This window comes from Lissotriton helveticus, chromosome 6, assembly GCF_964261635.1.
Source record: "Lissotriton helveticus chromosome 6, aLisHel1.1, whole genome shotgun sequence".
NCBI classification, from domain to species: Eukaryota; Metazoa; Chordata; class Amphibia; order Caudata; family Salamandridae; genus Lissotriton; species Lissotriton helveticus.
In genome coordinates, this window is record NC_136067.1 from 1657717639 (window position 1) to 1657740080 (window position 22442).

At 43.9% G+C, this 22442-nt stretch overlaps 1 protein-coding gene across 1 annotated transcript in view; it reads right to left on the minus strand.

Moving 5' to 3' along the window:
* LRRN4 (leucine rich repeat neuronal 4) overlaps positions 1-22442 on the minus strand; it is a 232106-nt gene that overhangs the window by 13967 nt on the left and 195697 nt on the right. Inside the window, exon 4 of the mRNA XM_078649518.1 lies at positions 12504-12641. Coding sequence (XP_078505644.1) covers positions 12504-12641 — 138 coding nt within the window. The remainder of the gene's footprint in view (positions 1-12503; positions 12642-22442) is intronic.

Below are 22442 nucleotides of genomic sequence, written 5' to 3' on the forward strand. Positions count from 1 at the left end.
GACGTAGATCCATACATTACGTACACACTTACTCAGGTGAGGGAGACAGTACATGTATTATATACAAAAATCCAAGACAAAACATAGAACAGTTATTGGCCATAATGATCTCTTCCTGTATGCTGTGCATCCTTAGCATCCTAAGCTCTTTTTACCTTTTTCTTCTCTTTTATCGTCGGCTGCCTTTACTGGTGGCTTTGGTTGTACACACTTACGCCTTTGGCAATTGGTCAAGAACTAACCTGATCGGGCTAATGTGTTTCCAGGCTGAGGCAACAGTGGGTGTCAGTTGGGAGAACAATGGGGTAGCTTTGAGTTTTATGTCTATGAGGGTGCGAAAAGGATGTAGTAGATTTTAAATGTAAACCTCACCTCAAAATATTCCTTAAACTTTCCCTATTTAGTTAAATGTAGGATGCTTATTCATTAGTGCACGTCATTTTTGGTTGTATTATTCGGGGTGCCAAGCGAAGTCATATTTTGTAGTTTCCGCTTCAGGCTGTCCCCCCAAGCGAGTTCAGGGAGAGAAATAGTCATTGTAGGCACCATAATCAAACCCCTTTTTCCCATCTCTTCGTCCGTTAGATCATCATTTTTTCGTACTTTTAATCGACGTTCCGATGTGACCTGCAGAAAGAGGGAAAAAGAAGGGGGGGGTGGGGGCAGCATTTAAAAACACATTAGCGCGCATAAACCCGAAAAGGCTTTTACTTACTACATACTCGGCCTATCTCCACGGAATGCAGTCCCTGCCAACTCGGCATTTAAGCCCAGGTGGACCGCTTAGTGTGGGAGAGATAATTATCGGAAGCCTGTGGATAGCATAGGTCGCCCAAGTGTGGTATTACGGATCGTGTGCAGGGGGGTGGTCAGAACAAAGGGCAGTCAGTGCAAAGTGGGGGGAGGCGAGCTCGTGCTCTCCTTTGAGGAAAAGGGATAACCTACAGTGGTACGGAGTCGTTGTCGTTCGTACTAGGGGGGTCAGGTGGCACTCCTTCGGGGCGACTTAGGGGCAATTTTTAAAACAATTTTCCTGATACAGGTAGCATATAAAGTATAGGCTAAATATCAGGATCTTTTAGCGGTTGCTTTAGGCTGTACAAAAATGCAAACCACATACAACAAAAACCTGGACCGTTCAAATTTGCAATATTTCTGCGTACTATACTTTTCAACCCTTAACTAATTGAGCTGAGCCATTCCACCTGTAATTTAGTTATATCGGAAATAGTAGTCATTTATTCGAAACTTACCAATTTACGCGTGACAACTACGTTTACTTTTTTTTTTTTCCAAAAACCTTTAATAAAAATGTCGGTGTACAAATACGGGCCTACAACCTCGTGGGCCGGCCACGGAGCAGGCTGGAACTGTACATGTGGGGATACTTAGTAGTGGAAAACTTAATGGAGTCGGTGGTCGTTGATTTCATAATAAAAAGTGCAACAAGTGCAATAAAATCATATTGAAACTTCAGTGTGAGCGAGTATCATAAGTGTTGAAATTCGAACTTTCAATAATCATGATGCGCCAAACCTTAACAACAATTCATTGTCCGAATATTCAATCAGTACCCATCTCATGTCAATTCATTGTCCTGAACACATAATCAGTACCCATCCATCCCATATCAATTCATTGTCCGAACTGACAGTACACATCCCATATCAATTCATTGTCCGAACTGACAGTACACATCCCATATCAATTCATTGTCCGAACATGTAATCAGTACACATCCTATATCAATCCATGTGTTTAAAAAACTGCATACATATCTCATGACACCAAGGCTGAGCAATCGGGGTACAACAAGGAGTTGAAAGTTTCATTTGTACCGGCGCCATTTTGGGTGCAGCCAGGCAGATCCAGGCATAGTCAAAATCTCCACCAACTCGTGGTTGGCCCAGAGCCTCTTTCGGCAGTCCAAGAGTTCCGTTAAAGGGCAACAGAAAGGATAGGCAGTATGAACCATCAGTCAAAAGGGGGAGGGAGGCAACAATTTTTCTACCGGGTCATACTGGGTTTTCACCGGAACTGATCCGAACTGTAGTCTGCAGTATTTTAGTCATTCAAACTGAGGCTGGCGTCAGCATGGGAGCGCCGACGTCTCGCGGCTACATTTTCATCGTTCCGTGGGCAATCATGGCAGTCATTCCCCATCGAGGGTGTCCGCGGGGGTCGGGGGCCCCCGTGGCTCTTATAGAATCTTCAAAGTCGAGGAGAACACTTATGATGGTGGGACTCACTTCTTAATCAACAAGCAACCGGGCCATCCCTTCACGCCGGGCCCGCTCCTGTAGGGTGGATCGCCATTTTACGAGTGGGCGAACCCTTGTCGGGTGAGTGGAGCGTTGGGGGTGCCACTGGGGGCCTCCACCTGGGGAGGTGGGAGAGGCTCGTTCGCGCCGCCTCTCCCTCCCAGTGCACCCCACGCCGTTTTTCTCGGCGCTAATATTCATGATGGCCGGACCAGGCGATGAGAGGGGGGGGGTGTCGGAGGCATAGGCAAGACATCCCCCCCCCTAGTGGCCTGCAAGGCGCCGCTTCAGGGCCGAACGGGGAGCTTCTACCAAGCCGTGGCTGGACCAGGAGATGCGAGGGGGGGGTCGGTGGCATGAGCAAGACATCCCCCCCGTGTTGTCGCAGCCATTATTGAAGAAAGAAGAGGGGACGCCCGGATCCCGTCGGCCTCGGCTCCTCTTCTGGCCCACCTTACGCGACGACCTCCGGCCGACGGCTGGCAGCAGGACCCGCCCTACACGTGTCGAAGCTCTCGTCTTCCGGATGGGCGTAGCCGCGAACCTGTTGCACTTCGGGAGTTTCCAGAAAGGGGGTAGGTATCTGCTGATTTGTATCTATCTCATGTTACCGTTGTTAGGGCGTGGCAGGCGGTGGGGCAGACATGTTTGGAGCAGTGAGGGGTGGCGAAGCCTGGTTGCCTCGTGGCTGCCGTGATGTCAAGCTTGGCTTCTCTCACCATTTTCATGTTTCTTATTACGGGCTTATTTCTAACGTTTCTTATTTCTAGCGAAATCATGTGTTTTATCGTGAGCTAATTCTAACGTTTTCCTATTTGTAGCGAAATCAAAAACTCATCAGTGGCCTACTGATTTTGCTTTCTTATTTCTTTCTTCCCTTTTTTTTTTCTAGCGTGTTTCATGCTAAAGTTTCTGTTAACAGGATACGGTGATTACTTCGTTATTGTTGCATATGTCCTTTTTATTAGGGGTGCCCTCTGGTCGAGCCAGATGACCTACCTCTAATAAATGGTCCGGGTGGAACTAGTTTACCAATCAGTGGGGAGTAGATAGGCCCGAGAGATTACAACGGGGGACAAAGGTCCGTCTTACCTACCCTTCACTACTTGCAAAGATTAGACAGAATATTTCTTTTCTACGTTATTTGCAAACAGAGAATACCTCAAAAGAACTATTCCTTGGACAATAAATGTCCAGACAATCAATCAATCAGTGGGGAGAAAAACAGGCATGACGGATTACAACGGGGACAAAAATCTGCATTACCTATCCTTCACTATCTGCAAAGGGGGCAGAATATTTCTATTCTTCCCTGTTTGTAGACAGGGAATATCTCAAAGAGCAATAATCGATAAAAATCGATAACAAACAATCAGTGGGGAGAAAGATAGGCATGACGGATTACAATGGGGGACAAACGTCTGCATTACCTATCCTTAACTATTTGCAAAGAGAGAGGAACGTTCCTATTCATCGCTGTTTGCAAATAGAAAATGTCTCAAAGAGAACCAATACTTCAAGTACAATCAATCAATCAATCAGAAGGATAAAGCCATCCTACCAATCGGACGTAAAGATGTCCTACTTAACCTTACCCGGACCGGACCGTGTGGGCAATTCTTCGCCTTCCCTTTTCCAGCGCCCAATCGTTCTCTTTCTCCTTGTTTATACCGCAGCATTCCTGTGGGATTCCTGTCAGGACAGTAGGTCACTTGAGAGAGGTCCGTTCGGAATCGGTGAAGTTCATTCAATCGGCAGCCGGACGAGGGCCCTCTCAAGGCAGGTATACTCCAATCGTTTAGATGTTCACTTTATCGTCTGGACCTCTCTTACCGGACCCTATGTCGATGATGGACCCCGCGTTGGGACGCCAATTGTGGAAAAGTCAGCCCATAACGCACCTGATGCCCAGGCTGCTGGCGCAGGACGCCTCTTAGTTCCCATCTTGAACAATTACCAAATAAAGAGACGGGCGCTGGAAGCAGGAAAACAAGAATAGAGTTTTATTTCTCATGAGGAGAGTCTGTCATTTCGGACACCCGCATAGTGTCTTCAGGAGGTGCTCTCTCTTTCCTACCCACTCTCCAGTTTCTCTGAGGCTTCGTCTTTTATACACATGTTTATGATGCACAAACATTCCTTAGTACAATAAAGACACTTTGAAGTAGGAAAAGGCATGCTTGGAACCCCAGCTTCAGGCCTATTCCCATACCAGTCGCTCAGATGTCATCCTCCCCTCCTGAATGTAACAAAAGATTGTGATCTCTCAGCCGGACATTCCTACAGGACACGAGGGCAGGAGGGGATGATCAGATCAAAGGTTAGGCAGGCGATAAGATCGGGCACTTCGGCTGGCGTATCACGGTTTTGTTATGCTGGGCAGGGAAAAGGGGGGTGTACATCCACGAGGCTTGGTCTTAGGACTTGGGACCGGGTCGAAAGGCCAAGTGCAGCTGGGGGGGCTCGTCAGCAGAGGGGAAGGGTGTTCTTGGGAGGAAATGGGGGGTGTGGGTCAAGCAGGAGTGTTACTTCTAGAGCAGGGTCACGCAGAGGGAGAGGGTCTTATGGCCGATGCATGAGCAGTGCGCGCAGGGAGGGGTGCCGGGGGTTTAATCAACGGGCAGAGAGGCCATGGAGCCTAAAATGGCTGTCGTGTACGTGTGTGCATGGGTCTATGCTGGCGGGATAATAAAGGCAGTGTTTCGCGATATCCGTTCTGCATACAACAAGGGGTACACTGAACACAAATGAACGCCGCTTATGTGCATATACATCGCCATTTTCAACATGCTTGTAATTAGTCACGTTTACAATTTTTTGCACTTTCTAGTACTGTACTTTTATTTCGTGCTGTTTTGAGGCCGATGCTTCATTCACTCCGCTTTTCCCGGTTGGTACTTGCCTGTATGCCTGCCTTGCTTCCCAGAGCATATGAAGCATTCAGTTGGTGTGTTTCCGGTGATTATGTGCGCGGTTTGTTTGCTGCCCAGCCGGTGGCCCCACCACGTGCAGTGGTCCGTAGCCCCAATAATGCCCGACCGCGGAAAGGTGTCTCCTGCACAGACCGAGTAAAGTATGAAAATAAGCACTGCACCTCTCCCTTAAGTCCGCCTGCTTTTCACCGAGCCCCGGTCCACCTCTCATCTGTTTGCAGGCTGTGAGGCTTGACGTGCAGGCTAACCAAACTCATGGAGGCTGCCGGAAAACTCCCTAGTCACTGGGCGAGCGGGAATAGTTTCCCGAATGTGGATTAGGTCCCCTTCGTGTTATTTATTTACAAATAGCGCAATCAGATCTTCCTAGAATTTAGCGCCTGACGAATGTTCTGCTGTATTGGTGAAGTCTCACTATGCCTTCGTAATTAAACGAACTTGCAGCGAAAAATATTTATTGGCACGCATTCCTTCCCTGCCGTGTTTTATTTGTTTGTTATTCTTTTGCTCCCGTGTTGCCCTAAAGTAATGCTTTCCCTTTGGCTCTGATGATGCCATTACATGCCCCTGCGTGTTTTCTGGCACTGGAGCCCCCACCCTCTCTTCTCCTCCGATGCTGCAGCCCAGCCGGTAGCCCTGCCGCGTGCAATGGTCCCTAGCCCCCATTAATGCCCGACCGCGGAAAGGTGTCCCCTGCACAGACCGAGCCCCGGTGCGGCAGCCACAGTGTTTTTTGGGACGCTGCACCGGATCAATCCCAGCTCCGGTAAATGTATATTATAAAAGCGGGGTGCGGGGGAGAGTGCAAACTAGGAAAGAAAACTTGCAATGGGCTGCCTTTGAGCCGAGCGAGCCTGCCTGCTGTGACAGGGCAATTGCTAATGGGGAACATTTTCAGCATATGGTAATTGCGTAATTAAACGAACTTCCAGCGAAAAATATTTATTGGCACGCATTCCTTCCCTGCCGTGTTTTATTTGTTTGTTATTCTTTTGCTCCCGTGTTGCCCTAAAGTAATGCTTTCCCTTTGGCTCTGATGATGCCATTACATGCCCCTGCGTGTCTTCTGGCACTGGAGCCCCCACCCTCTCTGCTCCTCCGATGCTGCAGCCCAGCCGGTAGCCCTGCCGCGTGCAGTGGTCCCTAGCCCCCATTAATGCCCAACCGCGGAAAGGTGTCCCCTGCACAGACCGAGCCCCGGTGCGGCAGCCACAGTGTTTTTTGGGACGCTTCACCGGATCAATCCCAGCTCCGGTAAATGTATATTATAAAAGCAGGGTGCGGGGGAGAGTGCAAACTAGGAAAGAAAACTTGCAGTGGGCTGCCTTTGAGCCGAGCGAGCCTGCCTGCTGTGACAGGGCAATTGCTAATGGGGAACATTTTCAGCATATGGTAATTGCAGCTAAATATACTTATTTCACGAGTGTGGCAAACACTCCTGTGTAATGTTAATCGTTGTCTTGCATTGTCTGAGTTTGGCAACCATTTTGGGCGGCACAGAAATCGAACGAAAAGTCAAGAGAATGTCTCTAACAATCTATCCAACAACCACTCCAGATGGAAGAAGCTTCCAGGAAAGTGAATGCGTGCCGTTTCATTTTTTTTGCATACTTCCTCGTGCCACATCACTGACGGGGGCATGATATGCCGCCAGGAAAGGCACTGTAGGCTGTTGGCATTTGTCAAGCTCTGTTGTTGTTCTCATCTATGCCCCCCTCATGCCAACTGTGCGACTGGCTACCCCAGTGCATTCTGGTAATTGCAGTCTCGGTGAAGGAGAACAGGCAATCATTCCTCCCACTGTTCCCAGTTGGCGATTGTATTTAGGGTATAACATGCCTGCGCTGACTAATGTAGGACTGAATTGCTGAGTCATTCCTTCTCACGCGTCTTTGGCAGTGACTAATCCACACGGTGTCTAAAGATCAGGGGGCGAAGCTAGTGCAAAACTGTTTGAAGTCAGGTGAAAATATAAAATTACTTTGAGCAGACAGTAAAGGCCCTTATCATGATGGAACACGGTACAATGTTCTTCTGTGCACACACAGCTGGAAGCAAACTCTCCACTCTGGCCAACTGCAGTAAACAATCTCTAGAGATTCATTTTGACTATTTCTTCAAAAGGGGAGACCATTACATTTAGGAAGCATTTTAACTCACAAGCAGGGCAGAAACGTTTTAAATCACTGCAATGGTGAAAAAGTTGCTAATGGGGAACATTTTCAGCATATGGTAATGGCAGCTAAATATACTTATTTCACGAGTGCTGCAAACACTCCTGTGTAATGTTAATCGCTGTCTTGCATTGTCTGAGTTTGACAACCATTTTGGGCGGCACAGAAATCAAAGGAAAAGTCAAAAGAATGTCTCTAACAATCTATCAAACAACCACTCCAAATGGAAGAAGCTTCCACGAAAGTGAATGCGTGCCGTTTAATTTTTTTTTAAATACATACTTTATTGATTTTACAGAGTGCCGCATAAAGTGTGGGCGTGAACATGATGGATGCATAGGCGGAGCTCGAACTATTGAATACGTAGAAAATTCTACGCTCAAATTAGATTAATTAAAGATTTAGGCATTTAGCTATGCAAGACATCAATATTGTAACGTCTACATGCAATTGAGGATTTATAGGAGGTTAATTGTCATTCAATGACCGTATATAAACATAAAAATTCGAAAGAACATTCCTAAGGGACCCACCCCCTGCCTTTTATTTGGCTCACCTCGTTATCCTTTAGCTTATTCCGAGCTCGGTGGGTGGCCGGTCATGGCTGTTTGTCAGGGAAAGGGGGACTCGTCTTTTATTTGCATTGTGGAAAAGGGGTCTCGGTTGCCTTAAGGGCTTCAAACATTTGATCCCATTCTATCGAGATCTGTGTTTTCCATAGGCCCCTATATTCTTCTCTCCTAATGGTTGCACTTTCTGCATTGCACCATCAGACTGCCTCCATGTGCCATGAGTGTAATGTTGGGGGGAGGGCTGACTTCCACCTCACAGTGATGGAGCGCTTCGGTATAATTAGGGCCAAATCAGCAAACCGGAGCTGTACTTTTTGTGACTTAGGGAGTTGGTAAAGGCCTGCGTTTTGTCATAACAAATAAATTGATGGCAGGAGTTCCCAATATTTTGATAATCTTGAAAATAACTTCATCATTTAGCACCCACAGATGTTCTTCCACATGGTGATAGCTGAACTAGGTTTCCTTTGCGTTCTACAGATCTGTGAGATGGACTGCCCTGAGGCTGCTATGCCAAAATGTCATATGCCCTCATTGGAAGGGCTTGAGATCAGTTTATCTCTTGAAGAATGTTGAGGTAATGCATTGAAGTTTGCATTGTGTATGGTGTGCAGAAAAGTGGATTTGAAAGCAAATGTTCGCACATAAGACATTAGGGTCAGGCTGAGCGTCCTAAGTTACATCACAATGGTATGACACCTCAGCTCAAGGTTTAGTTTTCCACTGTAGGCTCCCCATCCCCACTTTGACATATCTGTTACAATGGCCTAAGAGCGTTCTGAAATGGGACGTCTTGGAGCAACATGTTCGTCTTGGAGCAACATGTTCTTCTTGCATCATCACACTACAAAGTGAACATATGGTTTGTTCATCAAGATTTGTTTATCCCAATTCCTCGACATCTGAGAACACCGGTCTTCCAGAAGCTTTCCAAAAGGTTACATATGAAGTTTGACATTCAGGAAGATGCACAAAACCATAGATCCTTGAACAGAAAAGATATGTCCTACTGTTCACAGTTTCCCCAGGAACTGACTCTTGCTCTGAATTTATGACAGTCTCTCCTCTAAAGGAAACACTTTTGAGATCTGTGTTTCTCGCATTACCATCTGAGCACTGAACGACAAACTGGTTTGGAGGACAGATTTGTTTTCACTGATCTGCAAATCTGCATCTTGAAGCAGGCCGACAGCCATCCATAGACCCTGTAGTATGCTATGATCTGCGATGGTCTTGAGAAACAAGTCTACCATTAGCATGCACCCGGACGTTGTTTAGGGGTTAATATGCAAGTCAAAGGGGGCGCTTTGTGCAGGTGAAGATTTCCGATGTGCAAGAATTCTTTTGAGCAAACTGGAAACGTTTGACAAATAAAAATTAATCTTTCCCAAGAAACATTAAGTACGTTGAACGGAGGCCAGACATTGGAGGAGAGGGGCGTCACTCCCTTTAAGCCCCGTCTTTTCCAGATTTGGGGGCGTGTTTTTTAGGTTCTTTCTATCGGTGACGTCATTCGTCACTCAAACCTAAAAAACACGCTCCCAGTCTGAAAAAGGCGGGGCTTATGCGACTCTCTCGAAGGCGCCTATCTGCAGCTGGCCCTGTGAAAGCGCGTTCGTCCTCTGAACTCTGGAGTTCGCCCTGTGACAGATGTCCCGTAAAGCTCCACGGAGGTATTTCCCTTTTGTGATACGCGAAACACGATACCGTTCAGCATGTCAATTCAATTCAATTATCTTTAGTCGATTCACACAAAGTGTATCATAAAAGAATACAAAAGGTTAACATTTCTTTAAAAACATGGGCAAACTTGTAAAATTGGTTAGCATCAAAAGAGACAAAAATGTGTGTGGCTCTGTGTGTGGCTCTGTGTGTGTGTGTGGCTCTGTGTGTGTGTGTGGCTCTGTGCGTGTGTGTGGCTCTGCGTGTGTGTGTGGCTCTGCGTGTGTGTGTGGCTCTGTCTGTGTGTGGCTCTGTCTGTGTGTGGCTCTGTCTGTGTGTGGCTCTGTCTGTGTGTGTGTGGCTCTGTCTGTGTGTGTGTGTGGCTCTGTCTGTGTGTGTGTGGCTCTGTCTGTGTGTGTGTGGCTCTGTCTGTGTGTGTGGCTCTGTCTGTGTGTGTGTGGCTCTGTCTGTGTGTGTGGGTCTGTCTGTGTGTGTGGCTGTCTGTGTGTGTGGCTCTGTGTGTGTGTGGCTCTGTGTGTGTGTGGCTCTGTCTGTGTGTGGCTCTGTGTGTGTGTGGCTCTGTGTGTGTGGCTCTGTGTGTGTGTGGCTCTGTGTGTGTGTGGCTCTGTGTGTGTGAGGCTCTGTGTGTGTGTGGCTGTGTGTGTGTGGCTCTGTGTGTGTGTGTGGCTCTGTGTGTGTGTGTGGCTCTGTGTGTATGTGTGGCTCTGTGTGTATGTGGCTCTGTGTGGATAGCTTTTTTTGTAGGTGGCTCTATGTGTGGGTGGCTCTGTGTGGATAGCTTTTTTGTAGGTGGCTCTATGTGTGGGTGGCTCTGTGTGAGGGCGACTCTGTGTAGGTGGCTCTGTGTGTGTGGGTGGCTCTATGTGAATGACTGTGTGGGTGGCTCTGTATGTGTGTGTGTGTGTGTGGCTCTGTGTGGGTGTAAATGTAATAGGGCATGCATATGCGAGCGATTAAGCTATTGGCATTGTAAATGACAAAGCCATTTTTTTCCCGATTAAGCTATTGGCAATGTAAATGACAATGCTATTTATTTATGATTTTAAAAAAAAATGTAATGAGCAATGCCAATAGCTCTACCTTTAATAATTCCGAGACCATTGCATTGTAAATGCTTGTTTTAATATTATTCCTCCTTACTCCCTCGCCCCTGACCCATCACCCCAGATCCTTGCTGGCCTCCACTGAAATTGTTTTCTACTTTTCAGAAATGTATAGTTTTCCAAATTACCCAAGGGGGTTCTCATCTGTTTTCAGCCTACCACAAAAAATTGGAAAAATGTATTACCTCTCAGAAAATTGTCAAAACTGCAAAAAAATATTTTAGGATAAAATGGTTGGTTGCTGGAAGGTGTGAAGATGGTGTTGCTAGAACAGTATAGTTTTTGTTGATACAATTTTTTGAAAAAATACATGCTTCTCGCACAGCACTTTTTCATATTTTTACCCCCCAAAATTAAGTTTTTGCTACATTTTGACTATGTATCTTGGGTCCTCCTCGGGAGTCTACAAATTCTGGTCACATTTAGATTCACCAGTATTTTGGGGGAAACAACTGAAATGTGGCCTGGATACCATTAGTGGAAAAAAGTTTGATAGTTTAAACACAAACTGTCCCAAATATGCAAAAAAAGGAGTTACACCACAGGAGTGGGATCGAGGTGGAGTGTTGGAGGGGTTTTTGGTGGAGGAGCATTAATAGTCAAGTGGTTAAATCAATTTTTACCTTACACTATAGATACAGATGTGCCAATTAAAGGGATCTGGCCTACATAAATTCAGTTAATTTGGTAATTCATTTGGCCTTGGGAGGAAGCAGGTGTGTTTTTATGCCATGGTAATATTATTCACATTGTTATTTATTCGACATTTAGATACATAGGGCCCTATTAAAAAAACAATTTTGCTAAGACACGCTTTTAGTACAACTGGCTTAACGTCTGACATTTATGATCAGGTGAGGAGTACTATAAGAGTAAGTCACACCTGCTCAAACACCAATAATTGTGAAACTGGTCCTTATTAGTTTTACAAATCAAATCTATTATGTTTATTTAATTTTTCAGCAATATCTGGACTCCTGGTAAGGCACTGAATTAAAACAGAAGGAAAGTCTTGCTGATGTGCATAACTAATTGCCTAATGTAGAAATCAGGGCCGGACTGCCGTATCGGGTATCAAGCATTTTCCCGGGGGGCTGGAAGGGTGGGAGCTGATTTTGCAGTGGTGGTGGCTGCTTTTGTTTCTGGGCCCCAGTAACAGAAGCAGCGGGGGGCTGGTCTGTCACCATTGCTAAGGCTGCTTTGGGTTCCCACTCTGGCCCTGGTGAAGTCAACCCATAACATGATTACGATTAATTCAACTGAAACATTTGCTTCGGTTTACCATGACGTATAGTTCTACAAAGGGAAAAGTCTTGTCAAATATTATTTTGTGTGGCTTCCTGACTGCCAACTATGGGGCGATGTTGCATTTGGGCTAAACACGCTTTAAATGGTTTTGAGCAGCGTTGATCGCCTCACTTCAGCTGTGAGTGACAAACATTACTGATATCAATGCTGTAAGATTTTGAGCTATTTCTACAACATTAACCTCTTCAGTGCTGCGCGAATTTCGCTGCAGTGCTGAAGGGTAATAAATCATATTGGCTCATGACGGAAATGTTCCGTCATCAGCACCGGAGCACCGACGCTGATGACGGAACCGTTCCGTCATGAGCATGGAAGGGGTTAAATATAACATAATCTTGTTCATTAGTGAGGCAGAGATTATTTGATTAGTGCAGTAAAGACAATCTGTTATACCTCTTTCTTTTTTTTAACAAATCTAGCGATGCCCTTTATTTTACTACGTGGACAGTTTGAACGATAATAACATTACCTTATCAGTGTGAAGTTCTCTGTCCCGAAAGCGAGCCACGAAAGATCACAACTGCATTTTAAAGGATTTCCAGTGAGAATGATGCGTAGATTAGTTGATGAATTCATGTGCCAGCGATCAAAGCTGCTCAAATTACAGCTATAAAAAAAAGTATAGAATTGATTAAGCTTAGACCTCTATTGTCCTCACTAGAAATTTGTTTGCAATTATGAAGCAAATATTTTATAAAAAAATACAGGTGTGAGTTGGTGGGTACGTAACACAGAGAAATGTTTGTGACTCAGACCCAAAGTGGCATAAAAGGCAGTGGCGTACAGTAAAGTGGCATACAGTGGTTTGGAGTAGCATAGAATAACGAAGAGTGGAGTGGAGTGGCATAGAGGAGAGTGGAGTGGTGTAGAATGGAGTGGCAGAGAGTAGTGTGGCATGGTGTGGAGTGGCATAGAGTAGAGTGGCATGGAAATGCATGCAACGGAGTGTGTAGACTGGTGCAGAATCGAGTGAAGTGGAGTGGAATAGAGTGGTGTACAGTGGCGTGGAGTGGTGTAGAGTGGAATAGAGTGGTGTAAAGCAGAGTGGCGTGAGTGGCACAGAGTGGAGTGGTGTAGAGGGGAGTGAGATAGAGTGGCTTAGAGTACAGTGGTGCACTGACTGGAGTGGCATAGAGTAAAGTGGCATAGAGTGGAGTAGAGTGGAATAGAGTGGCATATAGTGGGGTGGAGTAGAGTGGCATGGAGTAGAGTGGTGTAAAGTAGAGTGACATAGAGTAGAATGGCATTGAGTGGAGTGGCGTAGATTGTTGTGGTGTAAAGTGGCATAGAGTAGAGCGAAATGATGTAGAGTAGAGGGAAGTGGTGTAGAGTAGAGATGAGTGCTATACTGTGGATTAGAGTGGTGTAGAGTGTAGAGTGGATTGGGGTGGTGTGAAGTATGATGGAGTGACATAGAGCAGAGTGACATAAAGCACAATGGCATAGAGTTGAGTGCCATACAGTGGCATTGTGTGGATGATTTGACGTGAAGTAGAGTAGCCTAAAGTAGAGTGAGATAGAGTAGGGTGGTGTGGCATTGAGTAGAGTGGTGTAGCATAGTGTATGGTGGAATGGAGTGCCATTGCCTAGAGTAGAGTGGAATAGAGTAGAGTGGCATAGTGTAAAGTGACGCAGAGTAGTGTGGCTTGGCACAGAGTAGAGTGGATAGAGTAAAGTTGTGTAGAGCAGAGTGGTGTAGAGAGGAGTAAAGTAGAGTCTCCTTGAGTGGAATGGAGTGGCATAGAGTGGAATGGAGTTTCACAGAGTAGAGTGGCATGCAGTAGAGTGGCATTGAGTAGAGTGCAATGGAGTAGAGTGGTGTAGATTATAGTGGCACAGAGTACAGTGGCTTAGAGTAGAGTGGCATTGAGTGAAGTAGAGTAGAGTGGCATAGAGTGGAGTGGACAGCGTAGAGTAGAGTGTTGTAGAGTGGTGCAGTTGTGGGTGTAAGTAACTTAAATAAGGAACCAAAGTTAACTCAACGCAAAGGTATGAAATGGGAATAGAAAAAGCACAAAAACTGCTGGCATGCACAGCGGATTAGGTGGCAGCCAACAAGAGTTACAATGAAGTCAATGAATTGTAAACAATAGGTGGCCTCCAAGCCCCTTATTGTAGGCAATACTCCTCACAACCGAGAGAGCATGAATGCGCTATCACAGGCAAGCCCAAAAATTTGAGTATTTCTTGCTTGAAAACACACTTCTGTCTATGCTCCATTTATCTGGACCTGAGTTTGCCCACCAGGTGAAATCTGCAATATATGTTCAACGACAAACAGTCTTTGCAAACAATTGTAAACCCATCCAATTAAATTGATATACAATTGATGTTTTCAGCATCTGATAAGGTGTGATTGGTGGATGCACACTTGTAAACAAATGCAGATAGTAACCATCTATAGTAACAGTGTACCCTTGCCAAAACATCCAATTACATTTTTGAATTGTTTGAGGGGCAGAGATGCAGACTCGAACATTTTGTTTGTTAACTAAATTTTGCCAAACACAGTCCATTGGGGGCATCAACATACAAAGGAACCATCCATCCCAAGAGTAGGTAAGACACTCATATCACAATTGTATAGGTATAGGTTACAGTGACAAAGCTACAAATCTACAGAGGTTCATACTGGCTATGCAGGAATCTCCATAACCCATCCCTCTGCTTACAGATACCACAATTGACTCCCCTCCTCTACCCTGTAAGTCAGGTGTTTCTCTCAATCGTCTGAGAGAAAAGAAACTCCTGGTGAGCAGGACTTCTCTCCTATTCAAAAATCTCCATCCTACAACCTCTTGGGTGTCAGATCTCTTCATAATGGACCATCTGCTAGCATTGTCAGATACCCACCTATGTGAAAGTTTACATGGGAAAACTCTGTCCTCTGGGAAGATCAGTTTTTGTTTTATGCCTTTGCAAAGTTATGTTATGTAATGTATATTTGTTAAGCCCACTATCACTTGTAATGTTATCCTCGAACAGATTAGGTGTATGTTCATAGCCCTGCCCACGATAGGCTGGCTAATTGAAAAGCTATTTTGAAGAAGAGAGGAGGAGCTTCTGATGAGGAATGGGAGGCCATTCCACATTTAAGGAGAGACATTTACTTCAAGAGATGCAGGTGTAGTCCTTCTCACCCAGGCAAGAGGGCAGCAGGTAAGCACAGTAGGGCAACAGTCCAGCAGAGTGGCAGGCCTTTCAGGAGTACAGCAGTGTTTATTCCTGGCAGAGTAACCACAGGTCCAGAAGTGTAATGAAGGGTTGGAGTATGAGTTCCAGTATTTATACCCAGTTGTGCCTTTGAAGTAGGGAGAAGCTTCTAGAGGCATTCCTTTGAAGTGCACAGAAGCTCTGCCTTCCTGTACCTGAATCCAGACTAAATACAGGGGTATGCAGCCCTTTGTGCAAGGCAGAACATAGCCTATTCACATGTAAGTGGGACTGGGCCGACTCATCCCTTTCATCTTGCCAGTGATGTCCCATCCAGGCACAACTAAGCTCTCTATTGTGTGGCTATCAAGGAGGAATACACAAGCTCAACTGTCAATGACACCCCGTCATGTGAGCCAACAACATGTTGCAGGCACCAAATGCCCGAAGCAAAAAAATGCCAACTTTCTAAAAGTGGCGTTTTTCAAAATTGTAATTTCAATTCCAAGTTATGATTTTATATTACCATTCCAAAGACACCAACCATGAAGGGGTTACCTGTTCCTGTTTGGAAGTTACAGCCTATTGAATGCAATAAGGTAACTGCAATGTTATCCTATGGGAATGGCAGGCCTTGCAGTAGTGAAAAAGGAATGCAAGAGTTTTTCACTCCTAGGACATGTAAAACTTAAAAGTACATATCCATCTCCAACTCCAATCTCTTGTCTGTGATTTTCAAAAACCACAGGCTTTGTAACCGCTAAAAACAGCAGGTCAAAACGAACAAACAGCACATTTCAAGTAGGAAAGTACACGTTGCAACCATAACAAATTATTAAGGAGAGAAGGAATGTAAATGTCTTTCTCCTCTCCTTGGTGATTAACTGTACAGTGTATAAATACTTTGTGAGTTCAATTTTATTTCAAGAGCTGAGGCTCATATTATGCAGTCTCTTTCCTTACTGTTTATTTTATACACTTGGGACCAGATGTACAAATGTGTGTATTTGCGATTTCCTAATAGCACATTTGAGCAATTCTCTATTTGGAAATGACAAACTACGATGTACAACAATCTGTTTGACATGGGTAACAATTCACAGTGGGTCGCAAATAGACCATATCAGTATCCATGAGGCAGGTTGCAATTTGTGGCCCATTGTGAATGGCTATCACAGAGATGGTGCCCTGCTGGGGTCAGCAGACCACCATGTCTATGATTACTTTTTAAATAAAGCAATCATATTTTTGTAATGCTGTAGTGTAGTTCCTATATTCCCAATAGGCTCTGCGCATTGGAATAACTTAAACGATAGTTTAGACGTAGGACTTAGGTCGACTAGGTCTCTATTGAATATGTTACACTTAATTATGAATGCCAGCTAGCTCTGAGGTCACTAGAAACTTTCTCGAGTAAACAAGAAGGTGTTAACTTTCCTAAATAGACAAGAAGGGATTTGTTTCTGACAACCGCATAAACATGACAACTTTGCTCCCTCCAGAATAAGGAGTATATCTCCAGAGTCGCGGAAACAATAGATGGCTATTTCACTCAGTCAATCGTGCATGCTTAGTTTCACCAGGAGTGCAGAGTAATAGAGAGACAGGCGTTTTCAATAAAAGTGGTTATTTATTGAGCAGTCTTCTTTCTCATGCAAGAGAAGTGAATTGCCACAATTGCAATACTTGTCATAAAGTAAAGTGCGTACAGTAAAAGGAGTATTATGAAATAATACTGTAAAAGCATTTATATGCTTTGAAAGCTATAAGATATTTAAAACTGATAAAATACATACAATGATAAAAGTCAACTAAACGTACTCAACTGGTGCTTCTAAAATACGCCTACCCCGGTGTACCTAACCTAAGCCTAATACGTGGGAAGGAGTAAGTGAGAGGTAGTTTGAGTTAAGATAGTTTTTGCCAAGAATCGGAATCAAGAATTCTCTAAGGGTCTAATCAGCTCCGTACCTTGGTTATAGAATGAAGGAGGTCTTGTATCTCTCTCTCAGGACTCAATCTCCCAGCAACCCACAAGGGTGACCGGAAACACTGGAGCTGGATTTCTCGGCAGGAGAAAAGACAGCGTCTCTCTCAGTGCGTCAATGGGAAGGTCGGCTTCCTTCAGCACTCGTTTCAGCAGGGCGTCGGGTAAGTAGATAGGCGATCTGCTCCAAACCACCGTGTGTTTGCTCAGACAGATGCTGGTATATTTATACCTGGAAGGTGCCGAGTTTGACGTAAGGTTGGACATAAGACGTCACTAAGAACTCGCAGTTCTTTCAGGACTCCAGGAGTTCTTGGACAAATCAAAACAGAAGCAGGGGGAATTCCCGGGCTGCTGGAGGCTTGGTTTGTTTAAGAACGCATTGTACTTTCTAGGAGTCTATGGGAGTAGCCTTGCCGTATTTGGACTGCATTGGCTATGACTAAATATGGATATGATTCCTATGCCTTTATAAGGATATGATTTGTTATAACCACATAAGGGCATAAATCGGGAATATTTAAATAGGGTCCTAGATACGTTCACAACACCCACTCCACGTATAATGTCCATCATTACTAAATACTAGACAATATTAAAAATATAACGATGCATGTGTTTTCCAGCCCACCCCAAAATACATAAATGCATTTGAAATGGTATATACACGAAAAATGATTATTATACTGTAAGTTTTCAAGCAGTGGTATCATTCAGATAATGCATATATAGTACGCTGAAAATAGGCTGAATGAATTGCAAAATTTACATTCATGAAATGGCTCTTAATACAGAAGAGAAGGTCGAGACCATTTCATCACATATTTATACAAGACTGTACATGTGCTAGAGGCTAAGTCAAAATATTGTCTCTAGAGTTTCAAAAAATAGAAATCTTGTTCTCTAAGAATAGTTCTACTTTAAGCAGAGTCTCATGTGCCAAAAAAAAAGGTAAATATTTTGGAAACGGAAAAATAATTTCGCTTTCAGGGGAAGAAAAAAAAAATATAGTTGCAATGTTTTTAGAAGTTCTGTTTATCAAAACTGAAGGCCGAATTCAGAGTTCAGGGAACGCTGTGTGCTCGTTTTTTCTTTTAAAAGTTATTCTCGTTGTTAGGGGAGAACATCAACTCAGATAGGCTGGCAAAGAATTCGTCTACAACAGCAGGTGAAAGTTGGACCAAGTCCGAAAAAGTAGAAATAGTGCATATATGAGAGGCATTGCCGTCATCGGTGTCTAGATCAGCAATGGTCACAGAAGGCTGTACCTGTGTGCCGCTTTCATCTCGTACCTCACCACCACCTAATCGTAATGGTGAGGTCTCAACGAATTCCGTCATCAGAATAGGTAGCCGCTGGGGAAAACACGTTGCATGAGCCATTACCGAACCAAGCAAAGTATCGATATCCAAAGGTACTGCTGATGGTAGAGAGAGACAGATGTCTAACACGCATTCTTCTCCGCATAGCAGGCAACGTAGAACAGGTAAGATGCAATCTTGCCAGATTGGTCTGAATGAAAGAAACCAGGTAGTTTTCAGATCTCTTAGCCGAGCCAAGCCGAGGACCTTAGTAATCCACTCTCGCTATCACATTGCTAGGATCGTGTCTTCCATTGTTGCCTGAGTTGTGTTTGTGGCTGGATTTGCCATATTGGAGCAGAAGGAACAAAAATAAAATTCCTGCTACGAGTCCCAAGATGAGAGGCAGGCTCTCTCCCTTTCGTCATCACTTTCCGACATGTTTTCTGACAGAAAGTTTGCAGAGCAAGTTTCAAGGAAACAAAGATTAGGTGCACAATATTTTGGAACACTGTATCCTTCAACGTTGACTAAACAAAAAACTAATTCATAGGATTCTCATCCTACTAAGTTTTGGTGGATATTAACCTTTACACACTTCAGACGTCTATTGGAGTATTTACGGAAAAAAGGGGTCTGTGTGAAAAGCACGACTGAGTTACTCTAGTATCTAGTGTTAAATTATCGCCTTACCAAACGTTGGGCGCCATGTAGTGTAGTTCCTATATTCCCAATAGGCTCTGCGAATTGGAATAACATAAACGATAGTTTAGACGTAGGACTTAGGTCGACTAGGTCTCTATTGAATATGTTAGACTTAATTATGAATGCCAGCTAGCTCAGAGGTCACTAGAAACTTTCTCGAGTAAACAAGAAGGTGTTAACTTTCCTGAATAGACAAGAAGGGATTAGTTTCTGACAACCGCATAAACATGACAACTTTGCTCCCTCCAGAATAAGGAGTATATCTCCAGAGTCGCGGAAACAATAGATGGCTATTTCACTCAGTCAATCGTGCATCCTTAGTTTCAATAAAAGTGGTTATTTATTGAGCAGTCTTCTTTCTCATGCAAGAGAAGTGAATTGCCACAATTGCAATACTTGTCATAAAGTAAAGTGCGTACAGTAAAAGGAGTATTATGAAATAATTCTGTAAAAGCATTTATATGGTTTCTAAGCCATAAGATACTTACAATGGATAAAATACATACAATGATAAAAGTCGACTAAACGTACTCAACTGGTGCTTCTAAAATATGCCTACCCCGGTGTACCTAACCTAAGCCTATTACGTGGGAAGGAGTAAGTGAGAGGTAGTTTGAGTTAAGATAGTTTTTGCCAAGAATCTGAATCAAGAATTCTCTAAGGGTCTAATCAGCTCCGTACCTTGGTTATAGAATGTATCTCTCTCTCAGGACTCGATCTCCCAGCAACCCGCAAGGGTGACCGGAAACACTGGAGCTGGATTTCTCGGCAGGAGAAAAGACAGCGTCTCTCTCAGTGCGTCAATGGGAGGGTCGGCTTCCTTCAGCACTCGTTTCAGCAGGGCGTCGGGTAAGTAGATAGCCGATCTGCTCCAAACCATTGTGTGTTTGCTACAGCAGATGCTGGTATATTTATACCTGGAAGGTGCCAAGTTTGACGTAAGGTTGGACATAAGACGTCACTAAGAACTCGCAGTTCTTTCAGGACTCCAGGAGTTCTTGGACAAATCAAAACAGAAGCAGGGTGAATTCCCGGGCTGCTGGAGGCTTGGTTTGTTTAAGAACGCGTTGTACTTTCTAGGAGTCTATGGGAGTAGCCTTGCCGTATTTGGACTGCATTGGCTATGACTAAATATGGATATGATTCTTATGTCTTTATAAGGATATTATTTGTTATAACCACATAAGGGTATGAATCGGGAATATTTAAATAGGGTCCTAGATACGTTCACAACAATGTAGCCCGTTTTCCTTAAAGGAAAACAGGATGCATTTCAAAAATAAAAATGAAGAGCTACCTTTCCATTTTTTAAAAGTAGGCAGTGTTCTGTGGGACTACTGCCTGCTCTTAAGAAATGTTGGCACCCACATTCACAAAGGTAAAGGGGTCCCTTGGGGACCCGTATCCGTTTGTGTATCAGTTACTGTAAACTTGATGTTGGTGGTAACTGCAAATATTTTGCAACCCCATTCCTAGTCACAAAACATTTATACATACCCGTGCTATATGGTATTTGGAAGGGAAGCCCTAAACATACCCCTTTCAAATATCAAATCGCAGAAGCAAAATGAAATTTGGTAACAAGTTACCTAGTCCCATTTTGCCTTCTGTACGTATCAAAATGCATTCGTTTGCGATCAGTAAAATCACCGTATATCTGGCCCTTGAATGCTCTACCATACATACAATTCTACTTCACTGGCCAAGAAGTGACATACAAAGAAACAATAAACCCATAATATGAATAATAGCCAATCACCCACAACTTCCTCTTTTCTTTCAGCTAAGAGTTAAGTTTTCTGTGCAAGGTGCAAATGATCATAGTGTTATTGAAGGTGTGTGATGCTGATTGTTTAACCCCTTCGCTGCTAGGCCTCCCCCCGTGCTAAGCCTTTTTTTTGCTATTTAGGGTAGTGCTTGCTTAGGCCCTGTAACTTTTTGACCACATAAGGTATCCAGGCCAATTTGGCGTCCTTTTCTTGTGGATTCCCTTGGAGGGGTCCCAGAAATTAGCCAAAATACATCAACATTTTGTTTTTTTTCAGAAAAATTGGGAAAACCGACTACAAGTTAAAGCGTCTGGTTTTTCCCTACAAATGTTATCAAAAAAGGGTTTGTGGGGCTGAAATCACCATTTTCCCAGCTTTTAGGGAATGACAGACTTTTGTCAGAAACCAACATTTTTTACACAGTTTTGGCATTTTTCTGGGACATAGCCTATTTTTGCTATTTTTTGTGCTTTCAACCTCCTTCCAGTTAATGATAAAAATGAGTGTAAAAGCATTATTGGATCCTGGAAAGCTATACTTTTTGAAAAAGTAGACAAAATTCTGAATTTAGGAAGGGGTCATTTGTGTAGATCCATCAAGGTTTATTTGTAGAAACTAACAGTTAAATATAGGAAAATTGAAAATTAGTTGATAAAAACAGCCTTTTGTGTCAACGTTTTTACCTTTAACTTCTTGTAATCATGACAGCTCTTTGGAAGCAATATACGGTTACATCCGTTGGATCTTCTTGGTTGTTGGGATATATGGGACTTGTAGGTTCACCAAGAGCAAGACAAACCCAGAGTAAAAAACTGAGTAGCAATTTGCAATGGCTTTTGATTATGTACCGGGTATATAGCAATTATTGTGTGAAAATGTATACATGGAAAAATCGGTATGAAAGACACCTATATATTTCTGAAATGGGAAAACATTGTAGAGTTTAGAAACAGTACATATTTGCACATTTTGAAAATTGGGAATACTCATACTAGCATGAGAATTATTGGTCATTTTGCAAAATGACTTTTTGTTTACAATGCCTTTCATTTGGAAGGCAGAAGTGCATCAAAAATCAATAGGTAATAACAGTTGCTTTACAAATCTGAATTACCCTAAGTCTCCCAATAAAAATGGTACCTCACTTGTGTGGTTGGATATAGTGTCCACGACCGGAAAGGGCTCAAAACCCAACGTGAACACACCACATTTTCACAATGAAAATGTTGTTTTTTTGCGAAGTGTGTAGCTGTCGTTTTTGAATCCTAGCTCTGCTTGCACCTAGGGAAACCTAGCAAACCTATATATTTTGGAAGACTAGACACCCAGGGGAATCCAGGATGGGGTGACTTGACTCCCTCCCACCTGGTTCTGTTACCCAGAATCCCTTGCAAACCTAAATAATTGTCCGAAAAACACATTTTCCCCACATTTATGTGGTGGAAAGTTCTGGAATCTGTGTGAATCCACGAATTTCCACCCACCCTGTGTTC